The 19,701-nt window shown below is 40.5% G+C and overlaps 1 protein-coding gene across 1 annotated transcript in view; it reads right to left on the bottom strand.

Moving 5' to 3' along the window:
• The window catches only part of PCSK2 (proprotein convertase subtilisin/kexin type 2), a 111,302-nt gene that overhangs the window by 20,356 nt on the left and 71,245 nt on the right, over positions 1–19,701 (bottom strand). Inside the window, exons 6-8 of the mRNA XM_051613303.1 lie at positions 12,411–12,487; positions 5,849–5,937; positions 3,059–3,234 (exon numbers count right to left, since the gene is read on the bottom strand). Coding sequence (XP_051469263.1) covers positions 3,059–3,234; positions 5,849–5,937; positions 12,411–12,487 — 342 coding nt within the window. The remainder of the gene's footprint in view (positions 1–3,058; positions 3,235–5,848; positions 5,938–12,410; positions 12,488–19,701) is intronic.

The following is a 19,701-nucleotide window of genomic DNA, read 5'->3' as shown; positions in this document are numbered from 1 at the left end:
GGAAAAGGAAAGGTAAGAAAATATCTCAGCTTTAGCCCATCTGGTTATGGCAGCAGGGCTTCAAGCCATAAAAACAGACATATGAACAAGAAGCCTCACAGTTTCTTCAGTTTTCACCATCTTATTGCTATCAGGTTACACCCAGCATCCCAGCAGCTCTGGAAGGAGGACTTCAAAAGGACATGAGAGCAGAACAGAGCTTGCGGGAAGGATGACACTCTTGTCAGTGAGTTTCTCCTTGAGCTGGGTGGCAACAAGGTAAATGTTACCTGTGTTTGTCAACTCAGTTAACTGCATTTTCCTTGTAAGAATTTTGTATCACTTCCACTTATTAATTTTTAGTTTATTGCATTAGAAATAAATATAGTGATCTTGCTCTGTGCAAGAGATCTTACATTTCCTTCTAGGACACTGGAAAATATTGCATTTAGTTTAATACCACGTATTTATTCTCAGCATGTTGCTTCCTCCCTGCCAATATTTCAGCTTCATCACTAATTCATGAACCGTCACTGGTGAGAATCAGCCCTAGACTGAGAAAAAGAATTCCTACATTTATTTGTATCTCAGTTTATAAAAGATACCTTCCTCTTTAATAAGGGGGCTTTTTATTCTGAAAAATGGTCATGAATTAGATCTACATTTGTACAGTCAGTAGAGAATTTGATACATATATTATAGGCCTCAACTAGGTAAAAGGGTATTATATCAAAAGCTTGTTAATCTTCCTTTTCATGAAAGGAAGTCTGTAGTGGGTTTTTCAAAGCATGATAAAGAGTAGCCAGCATCCACTGACATCTTGAAATATCTTTAGAAAATATGGCTCTCCATGAAAACAAATCAGAATAAACTGTACCCAAAAAAACCTTCTATAACAGGTAATGTAATGAGCAAAATAGGGGTAGATAAAGCTATAATCACAATGCAAAGGGAGCTACCTGGGGTGGAGCTGTCTCTTCTTTCCTGCACATATTGCCAGGAGACAGCTGGGATACTGCCACTAGAAAATTAAGTGTAATTGTCCCTTGACAACAGTATCTTTCTTAGGCAGAATCCAGTATTACTCCTTCTGCACTCTAATTCTGTAATGGCTGTTTAACAGAACTGGTTTCTTAATGCAGGCTCTCCCGTTCATTTTATGCCTTCTGATAAGGAAGGAGAGCAATCCTTCCCAGAGCACAGCTCACTGTCACTGCTCCCTCTCCTTTGCAAGCGTTCAATCTGAGAGGTCTCAGGGTCCCTTCTGACCTTAACATTGCAAACTATTTCTTGAAGAGAATTACAAACACTTTTGAGGGGAAGGAATTAAAAAAAGTAATATCTGTAACACTTTCAAGTATGAGACGATGACCAGGCAAGAAAATGGAAGAGAAAATTCCTTCTGCTATAAAAGGGAAGGTTAACTCCAGTATAAAACCACAAACTAAAGCATATGGCAATACGATAGCAAGTTAATCAAATGATCTTTTAGATACCAAACTGCAAAAAAACTTGACTGCAAAATAAAATCTGCTTCTCTTGAGAGGGTAAAATATCTCTATTTAGTTTAGTCTGCATTCCCCTGCTAGGGCTATTAGTACTTTTTTGTTACTTTTAGATGAGTTCTGCATGAGAGGAGAATAACACAAAAATTATACGGGAATTCTATATTCAGAATTTATCTCTGCTCCCACCAACGTTGGTGGAAGGAAGATAGACTTTCCAGTAACTATAAGACATTGAGGTGTTGCTAGAAATGTATCAACTGTATCACATATATAAGAAAGATTCTCCCCAAGACACAAGTATTTAAAGGGATCCTTATGGAAACTCTAGATCAATGAAAGAAAGTCATGAGAAGAAACACAGCTCAGGCAAGATGGCTTCACAGCGACTTTGAGCTCATCAGAGGTTTGTGAAGATTATACTACAAAGTTCAGCAGACTCAGGAAAAATTTGTGACAAGTCTTCCTGCATTACTGCAGTACCCCCCTAATTCAAGGGGTGAGGGCATGAAGATGACTGTAAGTCATCTGATATAGGCAAAACATTTGAGGCTTAGGATCTGAGAAACCTTTAGATGCTTCACTAACTACTGCAGCAGCAGATTAAATTATCATGTCACAAAAAGAGGAAAACAATGTGCTGCTCACAGTGAGGTGGTGCTGAAGAGTGGGATAAACTGGCTCAAGTAAGAGGAAGGAATAATTTGGATGGAAAAGACAAGTAATTCTGGAGCTCCCACACAAAACCACCTTAGATCTGCTCAGGAATTTCAGATCTTTTCGTTATGGAAACCTTTCTAAGATCAACCAAGGGGATGAGGCTCATTCCCGACAGTACCAGGAGCAGCTGTGGCTGTCCTGGCTGTACAACATCAAAAAGATGGAGATAGACATATGCAAGGTTTGCGTGTTTGTTTTGGACTGGTTTGTGGTTGTTTTTTTTCTTTTTCAGTTGTGCTGCACATTTTACCCCACCTTATGATAGAGTACAGATTTAACAGATTTCAGGATGATACTGAGTGTCTTTAACAAAGACTACAAACTGCTCCTAGAAGGAGGTGGAAAGGTGGGAATAAACAAGGAGGCTCCTGTAACTGGGCAAGAATATTATTCCATGGACATCTAAACACTTGTGATTTCATCACAGCTATAACAATGATCACATATGAGTGACCTGAAGGACACTACAAATCCAAAGAGATAACTAAACTGTAGCACACCAAAACAGACAATGTGATGTCAGTAGTACAGCTGACATGTTTAAACCTGGGGAATATTTACTGGATCAGGCTCTTCCATTTTAACTGCGATGGCATAAGAAAAGCATATGTAAGCTAAGCAGAGACAAACGCAGTTCCTTGCAAGGCAGGACAGTATCCTGAGACTTCACAGTAAAAGCAGTGCCATAATATTGCAGAAAGAACATCAATGGAACCTTGGAATATTCTGAAAGTTGGACAGTTTACAGAATTGTGTTGTGTTCTGCAACATCTAAGGCAGGACGGTGTATTCCCAAGTCACTGGTATCAACGTGAGTCTGCCCCAGTACCCAGATTATTTAATGAGAACATTACCTTGTTCACACCATCTGCCATTGCTTGCAGTGTTAGCTCTCTAGGTCCATCCACAGTCTTTCCATTATCAGTTGGTCCCCAGCTGGCACTATAGATATCTATGACTTGAGGCATATGACTGATAGAGGAAGCCTCAATAATGTCTGTCATAAAAGGCTGGTCGAGCATTCGAATACCTGTAGATTGAATCACCATAAATGTGAATTATGCATTATCCAGCACAAGATGTAATCTCAGCACCTGGAGAAGTCCTCCAGTTACAGGTATTTTAAGTCACTGGCAGCTTCATCCCCTCAATAATACTGTGCTCGCCATTCACATCTCACCAGGGTGTGCTCACCCAGCAGGATGGCAGCACTTAAAACACTCAGCCACAGCAATGCAGCATGGCCCAGAAAGAGAAAGCACTTTTTTGTTAGCTCTCTAATTACATAGTATTTTCCATCTACCATTTGAAACACTTTTAAAACAGTAGTATTCAGCAATCTCAGCATTTCATAGTATTTAAATAATATTGATAGCGTTAAAAATAGTATTTTTCAACAACTAGGGAAAAAGGATTAAGCCCTCTCCATCTCTAATTTATACTCAGTGATGCATTGACACTTAATTAGTTTTTCAAGTAATTTTTCTGTTTATTTTGGTTCTTCTCCAGAATTTAATCAGAGAGGGGAAACGTACTACACAGCAATTTCCTGAAAAAATATCACTGTGTCAACATGCAGACGCAATAGCAAAATGCAGCCAGTATTTGGAGAAAAATGCAATCTAAAACCTGTTTCCTTTAACCCATGCAGTAGTAGAAATCAAGTTAAAGTTTAAACAATACAATCCTAGGACATGCCAACTTCATAAAACCTCAAAGTGTTGGCCCTAGACAAAGACAGCCGTGCAAGCCCTCACATCCATCATACACCACACATAGGAGAGTTTCACTGGTGGCCAACCTCTCAGTGACCTTTCATGAGACCGAATGACTAGGGACACATTCAAACTCTCATTTGTAGCCTTGAGTTGAAGTTCAGTTTTCCCAAAATATTTTAGGACACAGATGGGGCAGAAATCAATACCACAAAGCCAAACAGTGTGAATGAGGTCCCTGATTTAGAAGCCAGTGCTTTTACTAAATTCAATACAAAATCCATGTGCCAAATGTGAGGCTGGAAAAAGTGGTTTACATTTCAAATAGAAATCAGACAGAAGCTGGATATTCCTGATCTGCTAATTCAAGCTAGAAATTATGAAGTCAGACTCACTGAGTGAGAAACCCTTCACATATTTGTAAAATGCAGATCTGCACTGAAATCACAGAATTAATTGATGCCAGGGAGGTGGGTGAACATCAGGAGGAGCCAAGCCATCTGGTTTGACGTTGGGGGCAGGGGGATGCTCCATATCCTTGGCTCCCAACTTCCAATTCCACCTGCACACAAGGACCCTGAACCACAGCAGCAGCAGATTCTCCCCACTAATGAACCTCCACGTTCCCACTGACCACACGGTGGTGCTACAGGTGCACGCTGTCCTCGGGCTGTCGAGGCTGGCACTTCCAAAAACCTGTGGGGATTTTGCTATGAAGTGGACGAGTATGGAAGATTATTTCTAGGCCATCAAAAAAGTCCTTTGCCTCTTGATTTGTAAGCAACCAGCTTGACTTTGTAGAGTTACACTAATAATACAGATGAATTTCAGCCAAAATCCTGTGCCTCAATTGACGCACCTCCAAGACTAGTTACTGCCAGAATGTAAATATGAAATGTCCCATCTCTGGAGAGGACATTACTGTTACTGAAGAAAGTGGACATACACTAGACCTGCCTGGCCAGGCACTAACTCTCAGTGATATTGCTTGGGGTAGTGACTTAGCAAACATGGCTTGGTGTCCTTCTACAGTGGAGATTCGGCTTTTGATCATGCAGGTGAGGTTAAGTGTAGCCTTCTCCAGATTCTTCTGACTCCACGGTGAAACAGGGACTGGCCAAGCAGAGCAGAGCTGCCCATGCACACACACTGTGAGGCATTCCCAGGAAGCAATGGGTACATCCACACTGGAGTATTTCAATGTGGACTGAGGAACGAAAAGAAATTCACAATCATCTATCTCTGCTTGCTGTGCCTTGGTTCACATCATGGTACAGCCTTAGAGTGGGAAAACTGGATGTCTTTTGATTAAACACATGTTGTCTAAGAGCCTAGCTCACTCCAATCCCTGCACTCAGTCTATCAGTGCAGACAAGTGTTAGTAAGAACGAAAAACACCCAATACACCTGAGATACCAATGCTGGGTGCTAGGCACCACCCATTTCATCCTGTGTATCTGCTCCTCCTACCACTCTGCTTCCCTTGTTAAAACAGAGGAAACTAATGATTGCAGAAACTTACAGCCCTGCAGTGCCTGCCCTGGGAGAGCCTAAAGAATAAAAGCAGCACAGGCTTTGCCTTTTAAAGCACAGTTTCTAAGTGCAGCAGGAATTTATATTTTACCTCCTGCAAAATGAGATTTGTCAAAAATGATTCTGCAGCAGCACAGGAAAGCAGCATTGAAGGCAGTAAACAGGACTTGGCACAAGAAGGAGCTGAACTGTTCCTTTGCAATGTTATTAAAGAGGGTATATAAGGTCCTGAATTGAAAAGGCAAAGCCATGGAGACACTCCTCAGCTACTGTGAAAAGTAATAAACACATGGCCCAGTGCCAACCTGCAGTCCTGTCCTGGGCAACACTCCCTGACTCTGCAGAAGTTCTGCACAGTGGCCTTAGGATTATTTACACCTTGAATTGCTACCATACCTGCCACCTTGGAGTTGTAGGCAACTCCCACGCCGCAGATGTTGTTGTTGGCAGCAGCAGACACCTCTCCTGCACACCTTGTCCCGTGGCTGCAAAAAGGAAGACAGAGACACCACGTGAACCCCAGCTAATGCTTGTGCTGAATTGAGCTGGACCACTGTGATCTTGGCTTTGCCTCATAGTCAACTCCCAGCACTTCCAAGGAAAACTGTTCCATGGCAAACTGTTGAGTGCTGTACTATTTGGATACCTGGATGATCTTAATCCTTCCTGAAGCAGGAGATAATCAACTTCCCCTCTGCAGTAGGAGCAATGCCTGCTCTAAGGTTAACATGCCTGAGTAGGAGCAATGCTTGCTCTGAGGTGCCTACTTATGCTTCATTTAGTTATAAAGTTATTCAGACTTTTTTTTTTTAACTCTGTCAAACAGGTTCTGCCTTGTTATCAACCATGAGTCAGTAGAAGCAGTCCCCTGACAGACCAGTGCAACAATAAGATCAATATTAAATCCTTTATTTTTGTGACTTGACAGTGCAACAACCCATTATTTTGAACCCCACAGAACAAAGTCTGATTGCCTTTTTGCTATTCAGCCATGTGTCAGAAGTATATCCCTGCCCACAAAAGAAGTGCCATGGAAAGAGGTGGGTGCAATATCAAGCTGGAGTGGCAGAAAGGAGCCACAAGAGTCACTGCACCCCTCAGCAGAGCTGTGGACTGGCTGGCCAGGGCCAAAGCTAGCCAGACCCGAAGCTGGCCAGAACCAAGGCCTGTGCATCCCTCTCCTCCAGTGCCTAATTCTCAGGAGGGCTGACAAGGTGCCTCCAGCTGTCAGCTCACGAAGCTACTGTGTTGGGCTTAAGTGGGGAATGCCTCTGCCCTGACACAGAGGTCCAGGTTCAGGCTGACACATGGCATTTCAAGAACACTTGGTGTCTCTGAAGTGCTCTACAGCTCCTAACTGGCGGTGGCTCTGAGGCAGTCCTGCAGGAAGGCTGATTGCATTTTCCTTTCTCCTAATTCATCACAGAAATTAAACCACAGAGAAGATATATATGGACACTATAATCTAGTTTTTAAAAAATAGCACAGAAACAGAGAAACTAGTGAAAACTTGTGTGACTGTCACTTTAAGATAAAGATGTTGAATCAATAAAAATCCATCCTATTGCTCACATCAATCCACTCTGAGCATTAAAACTGGCATTGCTTCCACAGTAAGCCAAGGATTCAGGCAATTAGCAGTGCTGTGTTATAAAGCCTATACCGAGCACCAGATGAACCATCCCAGGAGACAGAACTGTTTTGTTTTATTTTTTTTTCCTCTCTCTTCCTTTAAGCACCTCTGGCAAAGGTGAGTATAACATTAATAAAGGAGTGAGAAGCAACACATTATTCTTCCTGCTGTACTTGGAAGAATATATTTTTAAATGCAGCTCCATGAAACGAAAAATGACTGGCTTCCAACATACACAGTGTCTTGATCACAAAACGGTGAAGGTCTCATGTGAGGTTTTTTTACAAAGGGAAGAGAGAGGAGAGCGATACAGATTTCTTACTCAGCTGTCAGAGAGATTTCTTTCAACAACCAAGCAGGTCTTCCCTCATGCCCTTGTTCAAGAAAGTGTGAAAAAATATACCGTTGCTAGGCATTCATTACCTACTCACCTGTGGGCTAGCTACAAGCCACAGAGCAGAATAAATGGCTTTGTTACAAAATTGTCTTGACTGACACTGGGGTGCAAAAAATCAGTGAAGCTCCCCAGTCAGCTCTGTCACAGAGGGAAAAACTGTATTAGGACCTTCCTGGTAAAGAGATTTTATCAGAAGGTCCTCTCTCCCACCTTGCCCCCCCTGCCCTAGTGTGCCAGCCCACATCATGGAGACTGCAGGCAGACCTGTTCCACCAGCTCAGGGTTTAGATCCTGTGCTGCTGACTGGAGAAAAATCACATGTGAGTTAGTGCAAATGCATTTGGTTGAATTATTAATGGCAAAAAGCAGACTTTTCCAATTTAGCCCTATTTGTTGTTCATGTATCATTAATAAATCCATTGTGGTTTCTAAGAAGTGAGTGGTGGGATGAGAGATGGGCACAAATCACAGATTTTCTCTCCAACATTCACCTCTTCACTATTATTTCAAGGTTTCAAGGGGACAGAAAACAATTTAGAATATATTCAGCTACGAATAAGTTACTTTAAAGGTAAAACATACAGTAGCATGCAGAGCAAGTTTTCTGTAAACACTGTATAAATACAAACATTTTAAATGAACATTTGTGAAAATCTAAGGTGGGAGAGGGTGATTCAATTGAAAGCCAACTTTGCTTCCAGCTGCTTTAAATAATATCTATACTAGCTCTGAAAATTTCACTTTGCTTTGTCTTCGGACTAAGTGTTTCTAAAACCACTGCCAATGCTTTTGTGCATGACCTTTTTATTGATGCATTTTTTAAAAGAGTCAGACATGGCACTGATTTTTGTCTTTTTCAGTTCCTTTTCATCTGCTTTGAAGTGCTCCTGCAGACAGGAAAGGACAGGATTCATCCTTCCTAAATTCAGCTGTCTGTGGGGGTTGGCTAATGCAGAGCTGCAGTCTCAATAGCTGGGACAACCTGCCTATTTAAATGTGAAAAGCTCAGAGGGACACTTTTGTGAGGCAAATGCCACCTCCTTTTTACTCATATGACATGGTCAGCTTCTGGGCATTTGAGTGTTTGCACGAGGGAAAGCACTCCCCTACATCGGGGAACGTGCCACTCGACCAGCATCCAAATACACCAAGAACCAGCAGCAGTGCTGTGGCTCCTCCTTAACTCTTGTCCTGTAACACTACAGGTAGAAAGGGCCGCTAGATCTGTTCCTACAGACTCTCAGTTATTATGTTGTTTCCATTGTATTGACTGAAAAACGAGGAGGAGGGGAGCAGGTGTTTTCCTCTGTTAATGAATGCTGTCTGGAAGCCAAGGGGAGTTCTTCCCTTGATTCGATGGTGTTTTGTTTGGATCCATAATAAGTGAAGGACATTTTTACCTCTGAAGAATACAGGTTTCCAAGATAGTGAATAATTTTTGTGCAGGCAGCTCTTACCTGAGTGAGAGAATATACAGAATAGAAAGGCTACAGGAATGGAAATAAGTACTGGTTATTTGTAGCATGGCAGAAATTCATAATCTCACTGCTCTGAGATGGGGAGCCCAAGGAATCAGAGTACAGAAAGGCCAAGCTCTCTCTGACTCCTGTGGGCACATCCAAACTGCACAAAATGGTTGGTACATGCCAAGGTCCCAAATGTGGTTCAGGAGGAGTGGGCATTAAAAATTACAGGCAGTTTCCAAAGTTGGTCCTAAAAACCACAAAGTGCCATCGAGCTGCTTATGCTTTTGGGAACAGGGCTTGGTACAGGTTCCTTCGCTGCTCCCACTGCTCTTCAGGCTCAAAGACAGCCCTGCCCCATGTTGCACCCAGTGTCCTGGCTTGGTCCCAAAGCTGTGGGTCTGAACACAGTCAAGCAGTCAATATGGTAAGCATGGGAATGCTTACCTTTGGCTGCCCAGTCATGTACGTGCCTCTCTGTATAAGAACAGCCAAACTGCCCAACTGCAATCCCTGCCTGAGGCACCATGCTGATCCCTTCCAAAACCCACCCTGATTGCTTTCATAGGCCAGTGGCTGTTGGATGGTAAGGCCAAAGTGCTTCCAGCAGCCTTAAACAGCACAAAGTGAATGTGAATCTGTGCTTACAAGCAGAACAGCTGTGATTAATGAAAATTCCATGCAAAAACCTCTCCCTTTTTTCTTTTTGTTTTAACATTTGATGACACTTTGCTCATGCAGCTGGCAGCTCATAAAAGCCCCTCAGTTCATCACTTTAAAAAACAGTCCTCTGCTTCTTGTTCCACAAATTACTTGAATTGCTCACATAGAAATGTGAAAAAGGGATATTTCACTATCCTGTTTTGAGTTTGATCCTCCTGCTTGCATAAAATTCAATGGCAGATACATCACTGACTGCAAACTGAGAAAAATGGACCCTTTATTGTAGGTTCCTCTAAATGGCTTTTCTGTGTAACTACTCCCTATTCAGATAGACACCTTTACAGCTACATATATGGATAGACAGACTGTCACAGGCAGACAATTGTAACTGACCATTGATAATAATTCAGGAGTCAGAAGTTATGATAATAGCTTATACATCAGCTTGATTAACAGTATAGCCAAGAAATACTCAGAGAAAAACATAGTAACAACTACTCCTGAACAGCTGGATATGGTGTGTTGGTTTGCATCTTAGCCTGGAGAAAACATGACATTTTGCATTTTAAAGCCTTCTTCAATTGTGCAGGCAGGAAAAGCACGAATGAATGCATGTGTTGCTTCTGAATTTACCTTGCAAGGCAGAAAATTTCCTGTCTCACCAAAGAAACTTCAAGGTACATGACAAAAGAATGCTATACTTTCTAGGTATCAATTTTTTTTTCTGCAAAGAATAATGAAGGAAATCAGCAGAGCAATTTCTGCATTGCTTTTCTCCTCCTGATTTGCTGATTTGAGCTCCTCATCCCCTCAAGAAAAGAAACAGAAAAAAGAATTGCAGTTTTCTGAAAAAATGAATCATGTTATTCTCAGTAAGTACAGATTGGGCCACAGATGATAATTCTGCTCACCCTTAATGCTTCACTTGGGTACCCAAAGTTTAGCCAGATGCACCTGGGGCCAGAGACCATAACCCTTTCCATATCCAGGATCCTTGAGGCCCATTTTAAGCCTGTAGGAGGTAACTTTCCCTCCAGGGCCACCTTGCAGAACACATGAGGACTGCAAACTGTGCCCCACTAAATAGCAGCACAATCAGTGTTAATGGGGCTTGGCAGAAGACACTTAGTTTTATGAAGTTCCACACTGAAAATGACAGAAGCCACCATTACCCACCAAAGCTAAATTTAATTTTCCTCAGCACTGCTCCGGAGCTAAGTGATATCTTTCTCCTACAAAGATCCTTTGCATAAATAAAGTAAGAAAGGCAACAGACCTTCACAAATTAGAGCCCTAGTCTTTCTCCTACTTTCCATTCACTAATTGGATTCATACTAGCTTAAAAGTGTCTGACGTCCTTTCCTGAAATGAAGGAGAAATTTCATTGTAAACTTGCTTTGGCTGAAAAATGACAGGACTACAGAGGAAGACATCACAGCTCTTAAATCTGTTTGATCCAAGCCAGGAAGCCTGCATCTGAGATGGAAGCGCAGCTGGTCCACATCTTTGTTGTGGCACTCCGACAGAACTAAAATTGATTTGTTTAGAAACAAAAACAAAAAACCTATACAAAGCTCAGAGGCCATCCACACACCCACACTAAGTTGGAGATGAAAAGCACATAAAATAGGCTGAAAATATTTTTGATAAGCACTAAGACTGAGCCCTGAAACCTGTACAGGTTTTCAAATCCTCAGTGCTGCTGCTATGTAAATGTTGGTAGAATCTATTATATTTGCCTCTAAAAGACTTCTGGAAATTTCACTGAAAATATCCTCAAGAATTTTTTACAAATTTACAGACCCTGGGGAGCATGCTACAGAACCAGAGATGCTGGATGCTGAGATCACTAGGTAATAAACACCCCTTATGGGTGTGCCTTGGACTCTGCCCCCCATGACTGCATTAAATCTCATGAGGAGCAGTTAATCTGACAGAGCAGGCTTCTTCATGGGACAGATGCAACATCCAGGGCACACAGGTTTTTTGAAAACTTTTAACACACACTGCTGTTCCATTCCAGCAAAAAAACAGTTTTAGGAAACAAAAAAAGGTCATACTTCCTAAAATCTGAAGCCTTTTATTTTGGGTCATTCTTATTTATACCATACGTCGAGGACCAGACCTTCTGCTGCCAACTGGCTAAGTTCAGCACATACTGAAGGAGGAGTGGGTCTTCGGCAGTCATGATGTGTTTAGGAGAAATAACACAAACAAAACAGCTGCACTGTTGATTCCAGATTACTATACACAACAGAACAGGTTCCCAGCCAGTGCCCGTGGACTTTGACTCCTCCAGCAGCTAGAAATATTTCAGAATCAGTCCTGTAGGGCTACCCATGTACACTGTCCTCAAATCATGGTGAAAAGACAGATGATTCAGAACTTAGGTATGATTTAATTGTTTTTAAACTGGTCATTCTACACCATGCTGCTTTTCTCCTCCCAAAGACTTTTCATGTTTCCAGCTTATTCCCTTTAAAATTTGCTAGCAGTGATACTGCCCCAGATACAGTTGAGGGGAAACCAGTCATAACTGAATGAAGCATAGACAGAGTTGGGCTATAATGTCCTAAGGTAGTTAGCAGAAAATGGCATGTGGCTATCACCCACTCAAACAATTTACACATACACTCTTCTGAAGCAGCAACTTAATTTATAAACCATAAAATGGTTGTTCAGCATTATTTAGAGGCTACCTAAAAAAACCCCTAAGTCTGAAGTCATGTCTCATTTTCAAGCTGCCGTGAGACTGCAACTTCTGTTCTGGAAACCATAGAATATAGCAGGCTTAGCATTTACCTGTTAAACCAGTCATCTGTGTAGCGTGGGTAAGGATAGGGATCATTACTGCTGAAGTCGTAGCTGGCTTTGGCATTCTGCAAAACACAAAAAGGTTCAGTAAATCAGCAGAAAAACAGATGTGTGTGGCAAATCAGAACTCAAACTAAGGGGGAGCTGAGAATCATTAGTAAACTTTTTCCTCTTTGTTCTGTGAGGTGAATCTGGATGCGAACAGGTCCCTGTTATGCTGTGCATTTCCCACACCAGTAAGCCTGGGGAAGGGTGCTTTCTGGGTTGCAAAGCCTTCTGTGGACCATTAGTATTTCCAAATAGCGTAGCTATTTGTGAGGTGATGCGAGAACTCAGGCTGCTACTGAGGGACTGTTCACCAACACTTATAAGCGCATTTAGGTGTTAAGCTACTTGGGTGGCAGGACAAAGGTTAAACCCTGCTTGCCAGGCAGTGGTGAAAGCGACCAGACACTTAAGTCTTCCATCATAGAGTTATTTTTTGAAACTCATTTATGGTACTACAACAAACAGTCACATTTCTAAAAGCATTTCAATACCTAAGAATGTAAGATTCTGAACATTTAATTTCACTGGTGGTCAGCACATATGCCTGAAAATCCCTTTGCATACTTTCTTGGTTCTTTAGTTGTTTGAACAAATGGGGCGTTCAGGGACTTCTGAAAAATGTCATCCCATTTCTCTGCTTTTCATATAAATCTACATAATTCCTGATTTTGCTCCATCATCAGACTTCAGGACACTCAGCAGCTTTTTGATGCTGTATCTGAGAAGCAAACAGAAAGTTTCAGAAAGTCAAGCGCCATCTTCTTCTCTCTTAACTAAAAATAAATAAAGGGTGACTGAAAATTAAGATTTTAAAAATATTTAGAAGCTTCCTCTCAAATGTATGTTCACAGAGTTTATATTTTAATAAACACCATAGTTAAGGAACTGAATTATGTTAATTCTTAATTAATGTGTACTTGTATTTTTTTTTCAGATTTGGCTGAGTATGCTATTGAAGATAATTTGAGACTCTTGTATGAATAGCTTTGCTCCTAAAAACATTCCACTTCAGCAGATTCTCAGTTCCTGGGGTACAGAAATAGACAGTCCATTGGTAGCACCAAAGTCTTTAGGTTTTTAATTCAAAATCTCTAACTCTCAGAAACTCTTGTGCCAGAACGAAACAAGGGCAACACTGTCCTTGATCCTTGGAGGGTATAACTAAGTATCTTTCAAGTTACTGTACAGTAATTTTGGGGGGTGATGATTTCAGAAAGCCTGGCTGCTTATATTCAGCATAGGACAAAAAATATTTTGCAGCATTCAAATGAAGCAGAGACTTGCACAACACCTATCCCACAGCTTGATGCTGTTCTCCAGCTCAGACATACTCGAATCCCTTTGTGAGTAGCCTTATTGATCTGTCTCTCTAAATTAAGGTCTTGATTTTCAGCCTGAAGATGCCTTCCAATAATGTCAGCTATAGCCACAAATTCTCAGTGCTTCTAAGTCTGCACCCAGGTGTATGTTTAATTTACCTCTTTTAATTACCACAACTGCTTATACAGCACTTTGAGCGGCATAGATTTGTATGAGCTAAGAGTAAACAGAACATGACTTTTCAGCCAGAGAAAAGAAAGAGAATGTGACAGTTGTCAATAAATCATGAATAGCACAGAGAAGGTAGACAAGGAGTTATTACTTACTACTTCTCATATAGTATAAGAACTAGTGGGAATCCATAGAAATTACCTGAGAGGAAGATTTAGAGGCAGCATAAACAAGAAGTACTTTTCCACAGAATGTGTAATGAGTTACAAAATTCATTGCCCCCCAGCAATAGAGAGGTTAAAAGCCTGAATAAAATCAAAATGTGGTTAGACAAATTAAAAAAAGATAGATCTGGAAGGGGTATTAGATGCCATGCTTCCTCCTTCTCCAACGGCCCATAAATGAGTGAGTGCTAGAAGCTAGGAGGCCATAATCAGATGGACACCATACTGCTCCCCAAGCGTCTGCTACTGGCTGCCTTTGGAGGCAAAACGTGGGAGAGGAAGTTAGCATTTTGCTGTGTCCAGGGGAGCAGTGTCAGGATTTGTGCAAGGGGGCAGGTTTCATCCAGAAGACATCTGTAAAAAGAAATAAGCTTTCCAATGGAAAATCCAGTCCTGTTCTTTATGAACAAGCGCAGTATTTACTCCTAGCAGGATAAGCTGGAAAACCATATCCTATGGTAAAGTCAAAATACAAACAATGACTCTGAAGTCATTTAATTAGCTGATAAAACCTACTCTGTTGCTGTCAATCTTTGGACAGAAATGCATTTCAATCACAAATTAAAGGACCTTTCTTACACTACTGCCTTGCACTAGATATAGCCTGGAAACCACGCAAACTGCAAATAACTAAGTTTAGTTGCAGTGACCTCAGATCGTTTCTTTAAGGTATGGTCTAACTCAGTACTAAATGTAATTAGTTCAATATATTGCCAGCTGCTTAGTCAGAACTTCTGTTTCCACTCTAAAAATATTGTCCAGATGAGAACTTAAACTCAGTCATGGGTCAGCTGTGGTTTGGTTTTTTTCCATCTGGAAGAAATTCAGTCCTACTTACATAGGACTCTCTCAAAGGGGGTCTGGTGAGGCCAATTTTTCAGGACATTGATGGACGTGCCAGCACCTTGTGTTAGCTATCATCTGCACCTGACTCTAGAATTTCCTTGTGCAAAGAATTACAGATGGAAAAGCCCTTCTAGCTGTACAAAGGTACCACTTGTGGCCAGAGCAGTGATAGACAAAGGGATGCTAGCATGAACAATTCAGGCACCGTACAGCAGACTGCAGCTCTGTTGTATGTCCCATGTAACCAAATGTCAGCTATGGAAAAGCTGCTTTAGGCAGGCTATAAACAAAGTTGTGCAGCACTCTTCCACATCCTGCAGCTCTTATTCACTTGATTTTGGATCACTGCACTCAAAGGAAAAAGATATGTAACACAGTAGGAACCATCCACAAAGTGCAAAATTAGGAAGAATTCTTGGAAAGAAAACAACTGCTGACTGCACGATTTGTCTTCATTAGGGTCTTTGAGACAAGACAGTGAGTTTCAGCTTCTTGAAGGAATATTCCACCCACACTATGGAAGCAGTAGAACAGATAATGAAACAGCAGTGACAAGTACAAATACACTACTTCAAGTTTCTACTTTAAAAATCAAATCCTCAAGTACCTAAGCCTCAATCTTTTTATTTTATTTTTTCTTAAAGCACAAATCAACGACAAATAATTTTCAACACTGGACCAGGAAGGGAACTGCTTTGGTGGATAGCCAAAATGTTTCATCTTCTACTTTGGGAATTGAATATTAAAACCTGTGGTCTGCTAGTCTCTTCCCCTAGCTGGACTCCATAGCAGGCAGCAAGAGGGGATTTATCAGTAGTGAGATGTAATCAGTGTAGGAACCTGGGAGGTGGCAATCAAAACCAGTGCAGATTAGGATCTGCAGCAGCACACTGAAATGAAAACAGTTTGCTTTTCAATTCAGGTCATTTGGTTTCCAGATTTAAAGACAAACTTGTCTACCAGAAATTATTTCTCTTAGACTTGAAGTGTTTAATATTTGGTTTTCAATAACTAAGACAGTTGCCTAGTCTTTTCCTACTGTCAGTGGAGACAATCAGCTCTATGGAGCAACTCAAGCCACCAGTCTTTGGCATTGATCATAAACTGGGGTGTAGACTTCAACTTACTAATTAGGCGAATAGTGTTAAAATGAGATTAATCCTATCCCTCATGTTCAATGAAGGCTGGTTCCCTGTGGCAAAGCAGCTTGAACATGATGTTTATCAGCAGCCACCATCTATACAGATTTACTGATCAATAATGTCTATTCTACAATAAAAATGGTTGTTTTGTTATCAGAGAAGAACTGTCTTGCTTTTTAAGGTATATCTCTCTTGCTTTCTAGCATCCTGCACCTCTACCCCAAATAAGATTCTAACAAAAAAGTACTGGATCAGATTATAAGATTCTTTCAATCATTTATTTATTATTAGCTTGCATACCATTATATGAATAGATTACTTTTGCCCATGTATAAAATTCTGCTTTCCTTAAAAATAAGCTTAGACTGGCATTTTCCAAAGAACTGCCCCTACTTTTAAAAATACATGCAGTAAAATCTTCTTTGTAAAACATTCATTCTGCAAAATATGACAATAACAGTAAATCAGTTGTCCCACGCATTCCTCAGACCTGTAATAAAATTATGTACCTTGAATAATGCAGCAAACCCATACATTTTTACATGACTTTACAAGCCTCTGAAGAATAATTCACATATACTTCTCTCTTCCTCCATAACTCAAGAAACGTCCAGGAGACAAACGATTAAAGACAAATCCCTCTGGTCTCAGTGTGATTTTACTCATGACGTTAAAGCACTGGTGAATTTAGCCCAGAGATTTGTATCATTTAAAAGCAGAGAAACATTTTTAACACAGGTGCCATCTGGTCTTATCATCTTCAGGCAACTGCAAATCCTTAGAGATCTGAGGCAGAAAGATACCTATTGCTTGTTTGATTTCTTTACTGATCCAAAGAGCGAGCAAACCCCTGGGCTCAAATTACAACATAAAACCTCTCAAAGAAAACTGCTAAAATAACACTGAACATCATGTGGTGGAAAAATGAAATTCAGTTTTGTACACACAAGCTTAAGAAAACGGAATACGCTCACCGGGAGACAAAAAAGGAGGCAACATGATATTTTGCCTAGGAGGGGTGCTGTAAGGCTTAAAGGTCATTAACGAAAAACAGAGGCACTGTTGCTAAGTCAGTAGTCATACAATAACCCCTCTCCTCCCTGCCATGGGAAGCACGCTGTTCTCTTCTGGTTTTGGTTTGTGGCAGTTTTTTTGATGGAAAAGAAAAAACCTGCAACTTCTTATATAGTTCTGCCACATGAATTAATTTACATGTCCTATATTACCATCCAGTAAATTCAGAGCTGCATTCAAGACATTGCCAACACTGAAATATATCCACGAAGCAATGGGTTATGTTCAAAATTTCTAACCTTACACAACAAAGTCTCTGCTGGTGAATATCATAATCTCCCTTCAGAAACATAAGCCTTTTACCCGGTTCTTAGAGGTACATCAAAAAAGTAAAAACACTAAGCTAGATGACACCAGCCAGATCTTGAATACTGAGTAAGACAGCAGCACTGTCTTATTTTCTGCCATCCTTCTCTTCAAAACTATCACAAAATAATACATGAAGCCATCCTTTGAAATGGATGAAGTAGAGAAGTGTGCTGGGTCCTCAATAACACTTCAGGTGCCCATAAGCTCTACTGGTAGTGCAGTTCCAGATAGTCATCAAAGGCTGTGCTTGGCTACAGAACAAGCAAGTACAGAGCACATTGCAGTAGTGATTTAGTTTTTTTAGTTATCACTGAAAAAACTCTTATTTCAATTTCCTTAACACTCATCAAGCATCCGGCACTACGTCAAAAGAAAACTACTGGAATTACAGCCAAAAGAGCATAAACTGACTACAAACAACAGGTAACTACTGCTTAATTTCCAACAGAGGAAATATCTGAGGTAACAAGTAATAACAATTCTAATAATCCATTTATAGGAAGACATGTTCACTATCTCACCTCTGATGCAGCTTATTTTGCAAGTGAAACTTTCACTGCTTAGGTTTAAAAACAAACAAATAAACAAACTAAATGCAACTGAAAAGGACATGGGGTCTTCTGTTAGGGTTTGTATTTATCTTCATTAAGGTAGCATTATTTTTCAAGTAATAGTTAGAAAGAAAAATTGCTTCACCGAGATAATCTAACATGTTTTTTTTCTGGATTAGACAGGGTTTTTTTTCCAAGTAACTGATGATCTTCTCTACATATCACTTGGCACTACAACATCATGCAATCCCTTATTTTACTTTTCCCCCACTAATTTCTTTCCTTTCTCCCTGCAGACAACACCAGAAAACCAACCGGAGTTATACTGCTGGCTGGTGCTGGCATGTTGGCATCCCCAAAAAGGAAGGCTGAAACAATTTCACATGGGGATAAGCACCTTGTCAGTACAGCACTGAGGCTTACCTCACAGGTAGATCTAAGCACAAACTTTTTCAAGCTTCAAAGAAGAGATTAAATTATCAATTCCATTCTCAGGTACCAAGACTGTTGAATGTTTTCCCAGTAGAGTGAATCAAATGAAAGTCCAAATGCATCCAGATACATGCCACCTAACTCTCTTCGGCTGCTTGCAATGCCTGGCTCAGAAGTATATAGTCAAACAGGACCCAAAAAAAAAAGATTCACAGAGACTGAAGATTGAGCAGAAGTTTTAAGAAGCAGAGAATTATTATTATTTTTCCTAACAAAGCTTTATAAATAGAACTAGCTTATTGAAATATCCTCCATTTCCTCTCCCCTGCATCTTCAGCTGACAGGAAAAAGCATAACAAATTAAGGCAGGGACGAGACTTAATTAAAAAGCAAGCAGCCAAAGGAAGTTAAGCTTACAATAAAGAGGCTGCTTTACAATTCACCTCTTGGCATTCTTAGCCTGCTCCACAATTTTCAGGTTGATGTGGAGGAAACCTGAAGCACATCACCACTTCCTAATTACTTAGAGACAGAGTTCTGAAGGCAAAAGCAAGTTAACCTACAAAAAAAAAAAAAGGAAATCTATTTCTGCTTAGCCAAACACTCCTTAATTTTCAGAGGACTGCACATGAATCTTTAAGCTAAACCAGCAACACACTGAAGGGGTACTGAATGTTCATAGGGGGGCACATTGCTAAGACAATTAAATGCATGACATAAAAATAAATTAAGCAACTAGTTACTGTGAAGTATTTTCAGGACAAATAACAATTTTAAAGCTTTAAAGCTTCAGACTGTGGAATGAACTCCTTGATTTAATTGAGGGGGGGAAAAAAAGAAAAAAAAATGGCATCTGAGTGGCTAGAGATGTATGAGCCACTGAATTATTTTATCATAATAGCAAATACAGAGAGTGCAATGACTTTTACTGAAAAATACTGTGAACAAACACTTAATATAGCTTTAGTGTTCCATTTTATTAAAAACCTGGCCCACATTCCCTTTGCAATAGACGGATTTCTTTCCCCGTTCAGATATTTTGGTTATATATTAGTGTGACCTACTGAAGTTGAGAGAGTAACAGAGGTATAAAGCTGGCAGTAGAGAAGTGAGGTTCAGGTTCATTATTCTTAGTTATATTCCTGTAAGAAATAACAAGTTT

This window comes from Apus apus, chromosome 3, assembly GCF_020740795.1.
Source record: "Apus apus isolate bApuApu2 chromosome 3, bApuApu2.pri.cur, whole genome shotgun sequence".
NCBI classification, from domain to species: Eukaryota; Metazoa; Chordata; class Aves; order Apodiformes; family Apodidae; genus Apus; species Apus apus.
Note: the sequence above shows the minus strand (reverse complement) of the source record. Positions and strands in the feature narration are given on the sequence as shown.